Source organism: Folsomia candida, unplaced genomic scaffold (genome assembly GCF_002217175.1).
Source record: "Folsomia candida strain VU population unplaced genomic scaffold, ASM221717v1 Fcan01_Sc022, whole genome shotgun sequence".
Taxonomy (NCBI): Eukaryota; Metazoa; Arthropoda; class Collembola; order Entomobryomorpha; family Isotomidae; genus Folsomia; species Folsomia candida.
The window spans coordinates 1,799,322-1,815,243 of NW_019091214.1; the positions used below are offsets into that span (position 1 = coordinate 1,799,322).

The following is a 15,922-nucleotide window of genomic DNA, read 5'->3' on the forward strand; positions in this document are numbered from 1 at the left end:
TTCATGTGGTCATGGTTACTATGCCTCACCTAAGAAAAATAGAGCAATTAGTCAGCAATTAAAAACTACTACTCGGGCTTCATTGTCAGTGATTGGCAAAATCTACCAAATTATCAAATAATTAAAAATTAATTCGTTGACTGAGTTACGGCCGCACCCTAAGAGGAAACGAATTGAATCATCCTGGCTTCGAGAGCTTCAAAAACCTTCATTTTTGAAGCGCTAATTATTTGGGCCATCGCTAACGGTAATTAAAGCAGACAAATTTTTGCCGGAACGCCGAAATAGCCGATTTTACATTTACAACTGCACTGATTCTTGTATCTATGGTTACGAAATTAATTCAAGGGAACGAAATGTGAGTGTTGACAAATTTTGGGCGTTTTATTTTTTGGGTGAAAATTTGTGCGGCGCACACTGGAGTCTACAGACTCCAGGGAGCTCATGCTCGAACGCGTCGTTAGCTTAGCGACGTCGTAAAAATTAGCGACACATGCTCAAAATAATTTTTAGCGATGTCGGTATTGCTGAGGACACATTTGAGCATGTGTCCTTAGCACTTGTCGCTAGTAACGACACCGACGTATGCTCAAAACTGTCGGTAAGACCATGGAATTTGTCGTAAAAGTTTTCGACGCCTAAATAGCTGTCGAAACGAGATAAATTTGTCGTAATTTGCTGTTAATTAGGATCAGTTCATATATTATGCAAATATTTTATGGTGGAGTGGGTCGAGAAGCTATTAACGATTGTTGACCAGGGAGTGGGTATATGTTGGTTTGCGTAGGTTGACGCCAACTTTTTTTTAGGATAAATTGGGTCGCTGGACTGCCCGAAATTTTATTATCGGAGATTGGCACATAATTAAATTTAAATGCAATTTCTTTAATTTATATCTCAATTATTAAAATCAAATTTTAATTTTAGAGCTTTAATTATTACAAACGGGAAAAAATAGTAATTATAGATCAAATGCAATTTCTAAAATTGAATCAATTCCATGAGTTTTGAGACAATGGGTTGAGTTAACTCAACTCAATAATATAAATCGTCGATTCTAACTCAAGTCGACTCAAATTCGTCTCAACTCAAACTCAACTAAATGTCAATGACTGAAACTCAACTCATATAATATTAGTCAACTCACCTATTTTTAGAGTAACGTATTAAGTAAATGCATTACAAAGATGCCAAATAATCCCATTTGAACTTCTGATTTTTAAATAAAATTTTCGCTGAGTACGATCAAGGTGAAAATCTTAAAAAGGGTAAATTGACAATAAAAAATTCTTAATGAGTTTCCGCAACTCAGCTCAAACTCGTTATTGTTCAAGTCACTCATTTTGAAATGAGTCGTTTGAAATGAATTGAATGAATGAAATGAATTGACTCAAACTCAATTCAACTCATCCTCAGCAACTCATGAGTCAAATGCGTTGACTCGAACAGTTCGAGTCGAAGTCATTGGCAGTCCTAATCGAGAGATTGAAGGAAAAATATAATTATGCGGCGCTTCTGTGCTTATGAAAAATGAGATTTTTAGATAACTCAAAATTTTTTCACAATTCGCAATTTTTCATAGTAAATTTGCTCAAAAATTAATTTGCTAATTTTTTCAAAACGACTTATTTATAGTATCAAAATTTAGCTTTAGATTAAAATATCAAAGTTGCATTTACCTTAAAACTAATTTTGTACACTCAATATTAAGAGGACCTGTATTTTTGCATTTTTCTGAATACCCATTTTAGTCCGTAACGGAATTTCCAAACAAATTTTAAGCTAAAATCTTGATTTTGTAAATTCTGTAACTTTTTAAATTATGACATAATTTTAAAAACTCTAAAACATGTCTGCTCACAATGACTTCCCCATTTTACTTAAGAATTTTCTTGGATAGTTTGACAAGTTATTACAAGTGGGTTGAAATTTTATCCCACTCCTACACCTAAAATAAAGTGGTAGTAAACGCAAGAACAAAACTCCTCAGTTACCAAGATCGTTGTGAACCACTCCCTTAATCGGAAATGGATTACAAATTTTAACGATTTTTTTCCGACAATGTCGTTAAACTCATAACGACAACATTTTCCGACGCCTTGACAAATGATGAGCATACGTTATAATTTGTCGTTATTAAGGCGTCGTTAACCTTTTAAAAACGGATTCCACCAATAAGGTGGAGGGCGATTTCGATCTCTTGGCGACGGACTACACCAATAAGGTGTAGGCTAAATTTTTCGCCTTAGCGACGGACTACACCAATAAGGTGTAGGCCAACTTTTTCTCGTTGGCGACGGATTCCACCAATAAGGTGTATGGTTACAGAATTCCGTTGAGACCGGGCTACATCAATAAGGTGTAGGAAAAAATAAAAATAAAATGACTGAGAAAATTTTCTCAGTTCCATTCTTTCCTCCTTATTTGTCGTTGGTTTTTCTTCAAGCCTGAACTAATTTTTTTAGAGTTTAGAGTTGTAGTTGTAGTGGGGGAGGAACTCGGAGGAAGTGCATCAGAGGTCACGCCGCGCCCCCGAAAAATTATCCAACATGGGCGCCGCTAATAAATTGGTCGGCGTTGACCTCTGACCTGTATCATGTTGTAAATATGATACAGTTCATATTTTTTTTAAATTATCACAACGTTCTCTTTAGCTAATATATTCGCAATAGTGTCACCACCGATCGGAACAAGTCACAGAACACTGAAGGACAAAATTATAGCTAATAACTTGTTTAAAATATAAAATGCATCCCAAAATCAGTGTCATCAAATTGATGACATGAATGATGACGATTTATTCGTTTAGTTTATTTTTGTAGTACTATCAAAATCAAATCCGATCTTTTTATCAAAATTAATATCGTGTGTTCATTTGGTTCAGTTGCAATTTCATGTTAAAAATGTATTATGTTCTAATTTTTGTTGTCGAATCAGTTCCAGGTCTCTAATAAATCATAACTGCATCAGTAGAATATTCAAAATCGGTTTGCATTAATTCAGTTCCCAACTGATTTTATCACCGCCCCACAAGTCGGTCTCAATGGTATTCTGCCCCCCAGTAAATCCGCCCCCAAATGCAATAGAAACCATTTTTAATTCCGTTTTTAAATGGTATCCAGGTCAAAATTAATTAGTTTTTATAAGGTTAATTTACGACGTCGCTAAGTTAAGGACGCGTTCGAGCATGAGCTCCCAGGCTTTTCGAAAATTAAGGTTTTTCAGTCGTCTAAGCAATTGTCGCAACCTTGTAATACTAAAGTTGTCAAGCAACCTTGGCATGAAGTTTCATTTTATGAGTATGTTTGCTAAATTCCATGCACAGAGTTGGAAACTTGTAAAGTGACAGAATACATAGAATTGTTAAATTGAAATGATGAGACTCGATAACAGAATTTTGCACAAATGATGGGTATGATGAGTATGATGAGCTAATCACCTGTAAATGCTTACAGATTCCCAATTCTTATGTTTTAATCATTATCGTTCAGATATTACTACAATTTATTAAACATAAAATACACTTATTTCTGTACAGAGTAACAATGTCTGTAAAATACATGGTAGTTTTAGATATAATAAACTTCATTAAACTTTTTTCCTGGTGGAAGTGTCCCCAGGATTGAAGCTACATTTCCACGTTGAACTGTAATGCCGAGTCGCTGGAGGAGAAACGTTGTGGAGCGTGGTTCTCCAGTCGCGGTAGTGATCCGTTGTCCAATCTCTTTAATGAAGGATAACCCCTCCTGACCCCATGTACCTGTCGTCTCAATTGCAACGGGCATAAAAATGAATCGGTCCAGGAGAAAGGCGTACAATTTTTTCTTTCTATCTTCTGCCTTTGTTGCTGCTGCTCCTTGGTAATCGTTCAGATTATGCTAAATATCTTTTATTTTTGCAATGCTAAAAAATTCGCATGTAAATGTAAATGATCCAGAACAAAGTATGCATCGCTTGGGTTCTTCTAGACTGCGGGGGGAGTTGAGTTTATTGGTGTTGCTTGAGGCAGACCCGCTCGTCTCAATCGATGCCTTGTTGCTATTTACGACTTATTTATTGTTCCGGCTGCACCAGACTTTCTTTAATTGCAATTAATTGTCAATTGGGTGGGACGCCGACTCCGCGGGATAAAGGTCGTCGCCTCATCATTCGTGTGACGACAAGGCCACCACCACCTCCCCCACAACAGGGGCGCCGAGTTGGTCCAAGTAAATAAACCAAATCAAACTTGTCATAAATTGTGACTCACAATTGACAATTCGACGATTTATTTAATTACTTTGTTATTGCAAGTGGCTAATGTTTTTTCTAATTTGTGCAGAATTGTCGTGGTCCCGGAGAAGTTGACGGTTCAGTTTCTTGAGAGTTAATAATAAGTAAGTTTTTCATTTTGAGTGTTCGATATTGGCAAACTTATAATAATTATTGTTAAGATAACTTCATAATAAGAAGTTGTTATCTTATGCAGGGTATAGATAAGGCCTATTTATTCAAGTGATTTCATTTTGTTGGAAAAATATGTGCACTGAATAACTGTTTTGTATGATTGACAGGTTTGGGTGCAGTGGTAGACGACCTTTATTTATTTAGAATGGCTGACTCCGCCTCTGAGAGTGATTCAAGCTCGATTGACGGTCCCCTCATGATGCCGCCCAGTCCCGTCAGTCGAGAACAGCTCTACAAACGCATCGAGTCCCTTCAACAGCAAAATCGCGTTCTCAAAGTGGAACTCGACACGTTCAAGTTGCGCGTGAAATCGTTGCAGGAGGAAAATCGACACTTGCGACAAGCCTCCGTCAATATTGTGAGAAGAGAATGCAATTACTTTAAAAAATAAGTATTTTTCAATAACCAAAACTGGTTGTTTTTAGCAAGCGAAAGCGGAGCAGGAGGAGGAGTTTATTTCAAATACGCTCCTCAAAAAGATTCAGGCACTCAAGAAGGAAAAGGAAACCCTGGCCCATCATTACGAGCAGGAAGAGGAATGTCTCACTAACGATTTGTCCCAAAAATTGAATCAGGTGTGGTGTGACCCCGTAAAAAAATTACAAGTTTTGAAAGTGCCATTCTAAATTGTTTTTATTCTTTTAGCTTCGCCAAGAGAAATGCAAACTGGAGCAGACGCTGGAGCAAGAACAGGAATGTTTAGTGAACAAGTTGATGCGCAAAATAGAGAAGCTCGAAGCAGAGACGAACGCCAAACAGAATAATTTAGAACAACTGCGAAGAGAAAAGGTTGAGTTGGAGAATACGCTGGAACAAGAACAAGAAGCTCTAGTGAACCGGTTGTGGAAGCGAATGGATAAATTAGAGGCTGAAAAAAGGTCAAGATTATGGTTAAGACTTTATTAATTAGGGATTAATTGACAAGTACTTATTTTTTGTGTGTAGGAATCTTCAAGCTAAAATAGAACTGGGTCAAGGGACCAGCGGCGGTGACCAATCGTCGTCCTCCGCCTCATCGACGACATCCTCCCTTCCACCATTGAGTGGTGGCGGTGGTGGAGCGGCCGGTGGTGGTGGCGAGCAATTTCTGAGACTCAGACTTCAAAATATTCAAAATAGTCAGAACAGTGGTGGTAGTGGAAGTGGGGACAGCGGTTGCTCCCCTCACAGCAACAACAACAGTCCAAGGGGGTTACCCATGCTCGGACCGGGAAGGAATAATCCTGCCGCGTACGGACCGGAAGACGTGATCACACTGAGCAGCAATGTCCAACTCTTACGGAATGAGGTGGACAGGTTAAAAGGACAGTTGAACATTGCACAACAACAGCGTTAGTTGAAAATAATCAAAAAACCTTATGTATTTTCCATTGCAAAAATTAATTTGGAATTTTTTCTCCAGATTCTGAAAAGATGAACCAATTTGCCATGGAGGAGAGGCAAATTCGTGAAGAAAATCTCCGCCTGCAACGCCGCCTGCAGTTGGAAATGGATCGTCGCGAATCTCTCTGTCGCCACCTGTCTGAATCCGAGTCGAGTTTGGAGATGGAGGACGAGCGTCACTTTCACGAATCTATGGCCGCCCATGCCGGCTCCCTCTCGAATAGTATCCTCTCCACAATGCCCCCCCTTCTCACGGCTAACAACCAGCAACAACAGCAGCATCAAGTTCGTGGAGGGAGGAGTCCGGGACCCTTTGTGCCTTCGCCAGGGTCACGTCCAATCAGTCCTGGTGAGGAAGTCTCATTATTTACATCAAGCACATTAGCATTAGTATTTAACTGTTGATATTTAATAATAACTAAGGATCCTCCTGCTCTCGTGACATCATGATGAGTCCGCCCAGTCCGGTGAATCGGTGTCACTTATGCAATGGACATGGTTGGGTGGGTCCATCATCCTTGATGGGCGGAGGCGGCGCAGGAAACGCTCCTCTCGTCGTCACTACAACGTCGGCACAACAGTTATCTCACATTTTGGTGTCATCCTCATCACCCCCGATTCGTCATTCCAGCCGGGAACGGTTTGCTCGACCTGCGCCACCATTGACAAGTACTTGACCTTAGTAATTTGACCTTATGGCCTATATAAAAATATATCTAAACACGGTGTATATAGGTGATCAGCAACAGCAGCAACGCAATCAGGAGCCACGAACTCCAGGAGATAGCACGATGACATCTCCGGCCCCGTCGCCCGCCCCATTGGAAATTGTGATGAGTCCGGCTGCTGTGCCGTCGCCCTCTCCCATGGACACGTCAACCACAAAGACTTGAAGATCGCAGTGTCGTCACGTCCGGCGGAAGATGACGTGACGATGATAAAGAACATAGCATAACTATTAATATTATTTTAATTCATGAAAAAATTCAAGTCAAGTTTAACCTAAACTTTGCAATTATCTCTTTTTTAAACGAGTATTGTATTGTTGTATTGCTGGGTGGGACGAAGTTGGAAATCGATTGTCGCTCATTTTTTGTATTGTATTGTAGCAACAACAATGATATGTGTTGATTGATGAACTGAATGTTATTATAGTCGTATTAATATTAATATTATTAAGTTATTTGGATATTGATTAATTAAATAGATTGTAATGGAGTCCTGACCACAAGTATTAAGTATTAATTGGTCAATTAATCATAAAATTTTACATCACCTGCTGCTTGCTATTATCTAAAAAAAATCTTCTGAATTAATGTAAGTATTCGTTTGTGAGCGGAGTGGTGATGAAATTGATAAAAATAATTGAAATATTTGCATACTTGTTCTCACCAGTAAGGAATGAAATGCTAAAATTAAATAAAAATTACAGTTTTCGTTCAAGTAAGCAGTGTTTTATTCAGTGTTTGATTAATTCACTTGGAGGGTTGTCCCCAATCCTAACGTGCCGAATAAGAAGAGCATTCACGTATGAAAAAGTACTGGCAGAGTGTTATGCAAGTCTATCCTGTAATAAACTTGGGTTATCTTATTAACAAAAGAGATTCATTTCATGAGTATAATTTATTAGACGGATTATTTAAGTAATTAGTTAATTATTGGCACACAGATCAATTAAACTTATTTTGAATACCTTACAAATAAATAACGAAATTGCATCAATTTAGCACTTGCATCAACACATTTTAATTTCCATTTAGTTAAATATCACATTATACACTCATAAGCTATAATAAATCATCATCACATTCAGTATGTATATGTATTACTTCATTATTAATCAGAAAACACTCGCAGAAAAACTGGGGGTTGAATTTGAAATCGATAACAGATTATGTAAATCACATTATTTTACGTATATCTCAAATCATGGACGCTGACTTGTCTCGACTTATCAAAAATGTGGTGCACGGCGTCGATAAAGAGGGGTACCTGTGAAATGATAAGCAAAAGAATATAAATAATTAAAATAATACATCAAGATAGGATTAAGTCAACATTTATTAATAAATTCACCGATGTGTGAGGATGTGTATGAAATCCTGACGTGTGGGGACAACTTCCAATCATTTCCATTCCTTCCGGTGATAAGGTGAATGTTCCCACCCTGCAGAAATGTCAAAAGGTTAATGGTTACCTTGCTCGATAAGAGGTTTATTTAATTAGTTAATTAATTACTGATTCTTCCTTGGCGAGCAAACAATTGCTATCGCTTCCGGCATCATTTGCTGATAACAGAATTGACTGTGCATGTCGACAGATCTGAAAAGCAAAGGAAAATTAAAATCCAGAAGTTGGTAAGGTCAAGAATATAGGCAAAATTGTTCTTACGACAAAAACGCAGTTTGGCTCGGATGAGTGTGAATCCATCCAAACGTTATCAAATCCAACTGCAAAAATTGTCATGAATCATGAGCGATGTGGTCTTAATTAAATTAATCCTTGACTTGATAAACAGATATCATCACATCATCCATACCCTGTCCTGCACCATGATATACTCTTCGTCCCCTTTCGCTAGACAAGAATCGGATGTCCCATCCTGTTTCGGAATTATCAGATCGGTAATGACCAACTTTCCTTGGAGAATCCTCCCCGTCAGAAAACCACACGTTTCCACATTGTTCTCCGTGTTCTTGTCCGCACAGCGTAAAAAGGTAGTAATCAGATCTCCCGGAATCACGACCTCGCGAAGACCAGAATTCATCGGGGACAAGAATCTATTCGGCTTCGTTGTGCGGTCAAAGCCTGGATGATTTTGGGATGATGGTGGAGAAACCGTGACGCCAGATCCGGGAACTGATTGCTCGATACGGAGGTCAGCCATCATATCGGTGTAGGCTAAATTAGACGCCGGAGTTGGCGACACAATAGGAGCGCTCGGAGTAACGTTATTATAGTGTCGAAACGGGTTTTCCCAAGGGGTATCGTCTGTGCTACGGTTATTACTATTATTTTGGGGACGGGATAATGATTCCTCTTTTTTCGCAGCGGCGGCCGCCGCCGCTTTCGCCAAATTCGCCTGATGGGCGTCATACTCTTCTTGAAATCTTTGGAGTAACGTGACTCTGAGACCTTCCGCTTTGGGCAGGATTTTAGAACAATTGGTCTGAATGAGTTTCCTGTCTGCGGGGGGAACCTCTTTGAAACCGGGGTGAGCGCGAAGTCTTTGGAGGAATATTCTGCAAGATAATCATGCTTTACTAAACTTATCGGCTATGATAAGGTACAAATATTAAGGGTTTCATTAGTACGTGAGGTATCTGGTGTAAAGAACAAGGGCCAAGTCGAGCTGGCCATCCTCCATATAGTTATTCGCCATGCGGAGGAGTTCTCGTCCTGACCTGATGTAATGGATGGCTTTTGTGTCAGGATTCACGGAAACGGAGGACCCCTCGTCGATCAGGGCCTTCAGTCGGTCGGCAGGGAGGCAGTCATCGCCACGACTCATTGTTTTTGTCGATTAATTGATAACCTACTCAGAATTTTTCGCTTTCACTTTTTCAGTCACCAGTGAAATGATCCGAAGTTATGATATTAGCCAATTTTGTACTTGATAAGCCACTTGGAATTTTAAAAATTTAGATTAAACGTTAAGTAAATATTCTTAATTGGGATGACTCAAAAGTCAGATGTTGACAGAAGTGAATCATCCCGATTCTCGCTCTGCTCGTTCGTCTCACTGTCTTCATGAAAATGAGACGATTCGTCATCGTCACGAAATAAATACCCATAAATTCGACATAAAATGACCCCACCCCAATAAAACAACCTGTTCTTTGTCTTTCACATGTTTTATTATTAATTATTAATTGACATTGATCATTTTCCAGGCGAGCTTAAATTTAAAGATAAGTTATTTATCGTTAACGCTGACTCGCTAAATGACAGTGCATGTGGCGGAAGGGAATAACTTTTTACATTATTTTCATTTCTTACTAAATTTAATATTACACAACTTATCAATGTTATTAACGATCTTGTCTCTACTCGAAATATTTGACTATGTGTGTTCTTGTTACACGATGATGTCGAATTCGCCCAGTTCCTCTTCCGTCGGGAGGTTGATGTTCTCTGGTGGCACGAGGTTGGGGTCGATCAAGGGAAGGCCAAGGGCTTCGCGACGTGCTAGCTCGATATACGCCTCTCTTTGGAACCAATGCTTTCTCTGTATAAAGAAGGATATCTGATAAATTGTCATTATTTTCTCAGAAGCAGACATGAAATTAATTAATTAATCAATTACCTTAATATCTGGCATGTACGCTAATATGAAAGTAGTCCCAACAATGGCGATCGTCACGGTCATAAACATTATAAAATTTCGGATACTCAAGTCCTGCTCTTCCGTCTCCCAGTGAAAGCCGAATGATACCCATTTCTACAAAAGTTTAGTAGCGTTAGTTTATCATCAAATGTTTTACTTCTCAATTAAGACGACGACCCACCTTTTTTGCTGCCTCGTAAGAAAAGTCGTCCGCCCTTGGCTTATCTTCTACTTTGTCACCTGTCCCGTCCGCAGTAACGGTTCCGGTCCCATCCTTGTTCTTGGAGGTCGAAATAGGTCGCAATTGTTGAAGCAGTGGAGAAATGGCACCAACTTGGCGATGCTGCGACAAGACGACGGGACGCAGGCAGACTGACGATGCCAATTTTAGACTGCGCAGCAAACTTGAAGCCATCTGAACAATTACAGATTACAATTTACAATTAATTGAATTTTCGAGCTTTAATGAAATTAAATTACAGTATGATGATGAGCACTTATCGACACTTACCCTTACTGATTACTACTTGACCAACAATAATAATTAATTCTTGTCGCAGACTTTGTGGCGACGACGGCGACGACGACGACTGCAAACAATTGAACAATTCAAAGAAACCAATAAAATTTTGTATGTCGCAAGTTTGCAGTCTCGCGTGAAAACTGTGCCGGGAAAGAGTTGCACTACACGAGTAAAATCTCATTCTTCTCACAACACGACACACGACAGGAGTAACATTGCCAAAAATATTGCAAAAATAAAATACCCTTCAATTTCATAATTTTGAAGTTCGAACAATTTTAATTATTACAAGATAAGATCAGATAACAATGGCAGCACATAATACGGATCCTTCCACCGCTGCTGCTGCACATCTTGTGGATATCGACGAACTGGAATTGCTTGGCGTTGATGTCGCCCAGTTATTGCGAGAGGGAGAAGAAGCCAGTGGTACTGATAAGGTGGCATCATCCACGGCACCGAACGTCTTGCTTGGGGGACCTTGCGGTCATAGTTCTGCCAGTTATTTCAGGGCGGATGATGCTGATCAAGAGGAAACAGAAGAACAAAGGTTTGCAACATATTATTAAATGAACTAATTACGTTAACTTCTTATCTTTGTTGCCTTTTTCTTATCCATGTAGTGAGGAAGCGGAAATCTTGAGGAAGCAGATTGAAAACAGATTGCAAATAGATACGGAAAACAAGGTGAAATCAAATCCAGGCTTGCGCTTATCGCTGAAAGATCAAAAGGATGCTACAGCCACGATTCCCATTACAATAGCGCTTATCGACTACTTGACAGAGTTACAGTGGAACTTAGTAAGTAGAAAAGTCATGAAATCCGGAATGGAATGCCTCAAATTTTTTATCGATTTTTTTCTGTACTTTGTTGTAGGAGCAGAATCCCCAAGAATTCTACTGTTCCCTTGACCTCCCAGGAACCCAGCCGGCAGAAGAAACGCTAACGACGACGCTGAGTGATGACGTCCCTTCGAAAAGGACACGGTCACAAGTCAAAAAGACGCTTTAATTCTAAATTAGGCTCCCAATTTGTCATATTTATTCCCAATTCGATGGAACAGGACGCTAATGAAGAGGGTCAAAATTAACCCACTCATCGTCGTCCCTCATCTCGCAAATGTATAAAAAGGTACAAAATACTTTAGCATTAGCACTGTAATCTTTTATTTTTGTATCAATCACATTCTACTTCTATTATTCTACAATTTCATCCATTTGATTTCCTCCTTTTGTTTCTACCCCCTCTTTTTAGAACAAAATTACTTAATTAACAAATTCCAATGACCAAAAAAACAGAAGATGATTCCAATTCCAATCAAATCCGGCAATCCTGCAAATCCCCATCATTCAAATAATAAAACAATGGATTGCAATCTTCAGATCTCAAGGGGACTCGTTATGCATTTCATGCCATGAAAAGCAAAGAACAGAGATTCTCTTCACCCAGTCAATGCTGCCTGCCTGCCTGAATCCTATTATTTAATTCTCCTCCTTCCGACTCGACACCACTCTCGACATTCTCCGTCCATCCTATATATGCGAGTCCCCTCAACAACAACCTGCAAGTAGGACCAGAATCTCGACCCCGACATCACCACCATCACTATTACTATACCTTCTGAAGAGCCACCTTCTAAAATCATAGCAAAAAAAGTGCAGCAGGATTGCGCTTGAGTTTGTAAAAAGCGGAATCAACCAGAACTCTGGTGCGTATCTGTGTATATGTACATACGAGAAGACCAAGAAGAAGAAGCCTTTTAGCTGCTTTTTAGCTTAGCTCTGCTCCTGCTGCCTGCACCACTTAATCCCATCCACAATAATAACACGGCTTCTCATAACCTACCTACTTAACTTCCTTCCGTTTTTGAGTGAGAACAATAACAACAACACCACAACATCGAAACTTGTTTCGATGTCGTTGCATGGGTTGACATAAAATCAAGGATGGGATGAAAACGATAATTAAAGATAGGAATCAGGAGACAGGAAGGATAAAGAAAGTAGAAAGGTTGGTAAGTGTTCGCAATTATTAATTGTAATTTGTGCAAAAGTTGTGTAACTTGGTGGGAATTGAATAATGGGAGCAGAATTTTGCGCAATCGTGACTTAACTTTGGTTTTACCAAGTAGTTTTCAAAATCGTGAGCACAATGAAGTGTGAATTTAACTGATAGAAATGTGAAAAAAATATTTTGGGTTTAAAATAAATCAAAATTTCGATAATCTATATACATACCCGTAATTAATTTAAGGCAATTTTAACTTAAATTTTAAATTTTGCACAATTTCCGTACTAATTTAAATGTCTTTATTGATTTTGGATAATTTCAAGTCCTGATTTTTATTTCAGTTCAACGAGACGCGGCGCAGGAGGAAGAGTAACTGCCATGCTGAGCACACCCCTCTACAATGTGACCAGTGCCCCTACTCTCATCCCCATAACGCCAAATCCTCCCCACATTCATCGCGGCGGAGGACCTTCTGTTCCCGTACCACCCCAATTTCCTCACGGTTTGGAACATCTGCCTCCATCAATCATCCCAATCTTCTTCCCTTCACCACCCTTCGGCAATGGGGGCAACTTTAATCACTCCACGCCTCGAGTATTTCATCACGGTATCGCGCACGACCCCGTCTTCACTTCCGGCGTCGCCAATGGGAATGGAAAACCATGTCCGGATCTTAATGGGCGCAAGATTCCAAGTGGAATGCACTACGTTCCAGGACCGGACGAATGCACGCTATGCGTCTGTGAGGACGGGGGGCCGAAATGGTGCAAGGCGGTGTTATGCTCGCCTCCTACGGTAAGCAAATGAATATAACGTTATCAATTAATTTTTATTATTTTTAAACACGATTTTATAACAATTTAGGACTGTAAATCGTTCCGAGTGGGTTCTTCCTGTTGCGACTTTATCTGTCTGGACGACTCTCTGGGTGGGAAGGGATCTGGCGGAGGGCAGAAAACGGGTGGACCCTTCAACGGCGGCCCACTCGACTTGGCTGACGTCGTCCCCAAAATTATCATCGTGGCAATCACGACAATTTTGTCAATGTCGCTCCTCCTCTTTTTGATACATCGCTTGAGACAGAAACAAATTCAGGGTGCGTATCAATCAAAACAAATAACCAATCGCTTATCAATAATGTGATCTGATAAGTACTTATTGTGGATTGGATTGTTTTTTTAGGTCGACTAAATTCAGCCGTAGCTCGAGCCCGTTGTGGCGAACATGACTGCGAGGACGGTCGAAGTGTGGATTTTTCTATGGATTTCTTTGACCGAGGTCCACCTCCACCGCATTACATGTCGTGGTGGAAACCTCCCACAACGTCATACTTCCCTCCAAGAGGGGAGGCTCCACCGCCATACGAGGAAGCCATCGCGTCAACCTCTAACTCACTTCCATCAACATTCACCGCCATTTACAACAACAACAATGCTCTCGTACCAACGGGAGGAGGAGGAGAAACAGCTGGTCAAGAAGGACCACCTCCACCGACAGCTGAATTGTACCGGACAGAGACACAAGAATGCAACGGGGTGACGATTGCGACGACATCTTTAACAACAACGGACGGTGATCCAACGGTGACGACGACAACATCATCACAAAATAATAACCAAGTGGATCCTCCCAATGGAACAAGTATCAGTCAACAACAAAGCGAAAATGCTGGTGCTTCTACATCTTCAGCAACCTCTCGTCTCCTCCCGTTCACAAAGACGAAACGATTCCCGAGCGTGAATACGCGCATTCCACCGCCACCATCCACATCTTGTCCTACTCGGTCAATGATTGTGATCGGATCAAATTTCGAGTCTGGCATGAGAGGAGGAGGACAACGAACCGGAAGCGAAACTGAACATCTCCGCCGATCACAACAAACTGGTGGTGGGTCCACCTCCTCCCATCTCACCTCCAGAATCGGCACCTTTCTCACCAACATGCTTCCCCTCCCACTCGGCTCGTCGTCGTCCTCTTCAAACAGCAGCAGCTTCGGTGGTGCTAATCACAATTCCTCTGCTAATCCGACAACCAACTCGAGCAGTATCCTCCTCCCCCTCAACAACTATCCGCCACCCTACGATTACGCCGAGGAAGCTGAGAATCCCTACTACTTACGCCACCCACAGCAAAGTCTCACCCTCCCGAGACACTTTGCAAGTCAAGAGCCGAGCACGTCAACCTTTGCAAGATCTCAACAACACATTCACCCGCAAAGATTTAGTCTACAGTTGCACCCAAGTGGTGGACGGAGTGATGGGTGTGGTTGGTCTTCATCCGCCTCCAGTTCGACGTTATCCCTCTCGCCAAATTCTCCGAATGAAGACACCCTCGGCTTGGGCGGGGTGAGTGGAAGCTGTGGGGGCAGCGGGAGCGGGGGGAGGATGTCTCATCGACCACCGTCACTCTCTTCAAGCTCTTCCTCGAATGGTTCCGGAACGAATGTGACCCTGTAATTCGTCTCATCTCGAGAAGAGTGTGACCTGATTTCTTCTTGACCTGGCATGTCTGAGCTTAAAAATATCGGCATCTTCAACAAAATTCGGAGAACAAGTGGGAAACTATTTCCTCGTACAAATGGGACTGATGTAAAACCTGTGAAAAATATTTTGTTTCCTCTTTCTAAACAATACCCAAATATGATTTTTGTATGATCTCGATTTCTTCTCATCCCTGTTTTATTAGTATTTTTGAAAAGATGATCATGATCATGAACAGAATTTTTGTAGTTTGTGTAGCCAAAAAGAGAACAATTCACTCAGTAATTGACAGACATTTAAATGAGGATTACCTCATTTGTCATGTCATGAATAAGTATTATTATTATAATGTAGACTATTTTAATCATCTATGCATGTTAATTCTCACGATGATTTATGTGTGGTTAAATAATAAAGTGAAGCAACCGAAATAATCGAGTAGAGAATAATATTCATCACTTTTATGCTACAAACAATCTTATCGCAATCCGGGTTACGGCCCTGCCCGAATCTGCGCATAGCATAGTCAAGTCATCAGCCTGCTTAAAGTCAGTCAGTGATATAGTCATATTAGTCACCAAAAACTCGCCCCTCTATCTCTTCCTTCGCCAAATAAATAATCCACGTCTTCGCAAATAAATTCGCAAACAAGAGGCAAGTTCCCAAAACAAATTTCGCTTATCTTCCCCTTATCTTACCCACCCCTTCACAGCTTATTATCTATTTTTCCCTTGGGGGGTAAACCTTTTTCC

The 15,922-nt window shown here is 40.5% G+C and overlaps 4 protein-coding genes across 5 annotated transcripts; 2 read left to right on the forward strand and 2 right to left on the reverse strand.

Annotated features, from left to right (window-relative positions):
- The first annotated feature begins 4,008 nt into the window (after positions 1–4,008).
- On the forward strand, positions 4,009–7,276 carry LOC110858713 (ELKS/Rab6-interacting/CAST family member 1). The gene is made up of 9 exons (XM_022107570.2): positions 4,009–4,208; positions 4,322–4,376; positions 4,554–4,804; positions 4,872–5,021; positions 5,092–5,324; positions 5,392–5,777; positions 5,849–6,178; positions 6,253–6,498; positions 6,565–7,276. The coding sequence occupies exons 3-9, from the start codon at positions 4,592–4,594 to the stop codon at positions 6,720–6,722; spliced, it is 1,716 nt and encodes a 571-aa protein (XP_021963262.1). The 5' UTR covers positions 4,009–4,208; positions 4,322–4,376; positions 4,554–4,591; the 3' UTR covers positions 6,723–7,276.
- Positions 7,277–7,433: 157 nt separating this feature from the next.
- On the reverse strand, positions 7,434–9,547 carry LOC110858714 (STAM-binding protein-like A). Its single transcript, XM_022107571.2, has 6 exons — positions 9,144–9,547; positions 8,369–9,071; positions 8,221–8,279; positions 8,068–8,151; positions 7,906–7,996; positions 7,434–7,821 (listed from the first exon to the last, which is right to left on the reverse strand). The coding sequence occupies exons 1-6, from the start codon at positions 9,338–9,340 to the stop codon at positions 7,741–7,743; spliced, it is 1,215 nt and encodes a 404-aa protein (XP_021963263.1). The 5' UTR covers positions 9,341–9,547; the 3' UTR covers positions 7,434–7,740.
- Positions 9,548–9,664: 117 nt separating this feature from the next.
- Positions 9,665–10,820, reverse strand: LOC110858748 (NADH dehydrogenase [ubiquinone] 1 beta subcomplex subunit 11, mitochondrial). The gene is made up of 4 exons (XM_022107608.1): positions 10,668–10,820; positions 10,338–10,571; positions 10,136–10,270; positions 9,665–10,057 (listed from the first exon to the last, which is right to left on the reverse strand). The coding sequence occupies exons 2-4, from the start codon at positions 10,569–10,571 to the stop codon at positions 9,908–9,910; spliced, it is 519 nt and encodes a 172-aa protein (XP_021963300.1). The 5' UTR covers positions 10,668–10,820; the 3' UTR covers positions 9,665–9,907.
- Positions 10,821–10,886: 66 nt separating this feature from the next.
- LOC110858751 lies at positions 10,887–15,604 on the forward strand. Of its 2 annotated transcripts, none has more exons than XM_022107614.2 (7): positions 10,887–11,229; positions 11,303–11,480; positions 11,557–11,811; positions 11,935–12,694; positions 13,032–13,485; positions 13,555–13,786; positions 13,873–15,604. In XM_022107614.2, the coding sequence occupies exons 5-7, from the start codon at positions 13,069–13,071 to the stop codon at positions 15,144–15,146; spliced, it is 1,923 nt and encodes a 640-aa protein (XP_021963306.1). In that variant the 5' UTR covers positions 10,887–11,229; positions 11,303–11,480; positions 11,557–11,811; positions 11,935–12,694; positions 13,032–13,068; the 3' UTR covers positions 15,147–15,604. The 2 variants fall into 2 exon arrangements, with proteins under 2 accessions (XP_021963306.1, XP_021963305.1); XM_022107613.2 differs by having other exon boundaries at positions 11,935–12,690.
- The last annotated feature ends 318 nt before the right edge of the window (positions 15,605–15,922 follow it).

Bases quoted from the DNA above. Each gene is read 5' to 3' on its own strand.
- LOC110858713 (XM_022107570.2), top strand. From the start codon at position 4,592: ATGGCTGACTCCGCCTCTGAGAGTGATTCAAGCTCGATTGACGGTCCC. The intron at 4,805-4,871 runs GTGAGAAGAGAA...GGTTGTTTTTAG, and splicing joins GACAAGCCTCCGTCAATATT to CAAGCGAAAGCGGAGCAGGA. The intron at 6,499-6,564 runs GTACTTGACCTT...CGGTGTATATAG, and splicing joins ACCTGCGCCACCATTGACAA to GTGATCAGCAACAGCAGCAA.
- LOC110858714 (XM_022107571.2), bottom strand. From the start codon at position 9,340: ATGAGTCGTGGCGATGACTGCCTCCCTGCCGACCGACTGAAGGCCCTG. The intron at 8,152-8,220 runs GTAAGAACAATT...TTTGCTTTTCAG, and splicing joins AGCCAAACTGCGTTTTTGTC to ATCTGTCGACATGCACAGTC. The intron at 7,997-8,067 runs GTAATTAATTAA...ACATTTCTGCAG, and splicing joins TGCTCGCCAAGGAAGAATCA to GGTGGGAACATTCACCTTAT.
- LOC110858748 (XM_022107608.1), bottom strand. From the start codon at position 10,571: ATGGCTTCAAGTTTGCTGCGCAGTCTAAAATTGGCATCGTCAGTCTGC. The intron at 10,271-10,337 runs GTGGGTCGTCGT...AAACTTTTGTAG, and splicing joins CTTACGAGGCAGCAAAAAAG to AAATGGGTATCATTCGGCTT. The intron at 10,058-10,135 runs GTAATTGATTAA...TTCTTTATACAG, and splicing joins CGTACATGCCAGATATTAAG to AGAAAGCATTGGTTCCAAAG.
- LOC110858751 (XM_022107613.2), top strand. From the start codon at position 12,632: ATGAAAACGATAATTAAAGATAGGAATCAGGAGACAGGAAGGATAAAG. The intron at 13,486-13,554 runs GTAAGCAAATGA...ATAACAATTTAG, and splicing joins TGTTATGCTCGCCTCCTACG to GACTGTAAATCGTTCCGAGT. The intron at 13,787-13,872 runs GTGCGTATCAAT...TTGTTTTTTTAG, and splicing joins GAGACAGAAACAAATTCAGG to GTCGACTAAATTCAGCCGTA.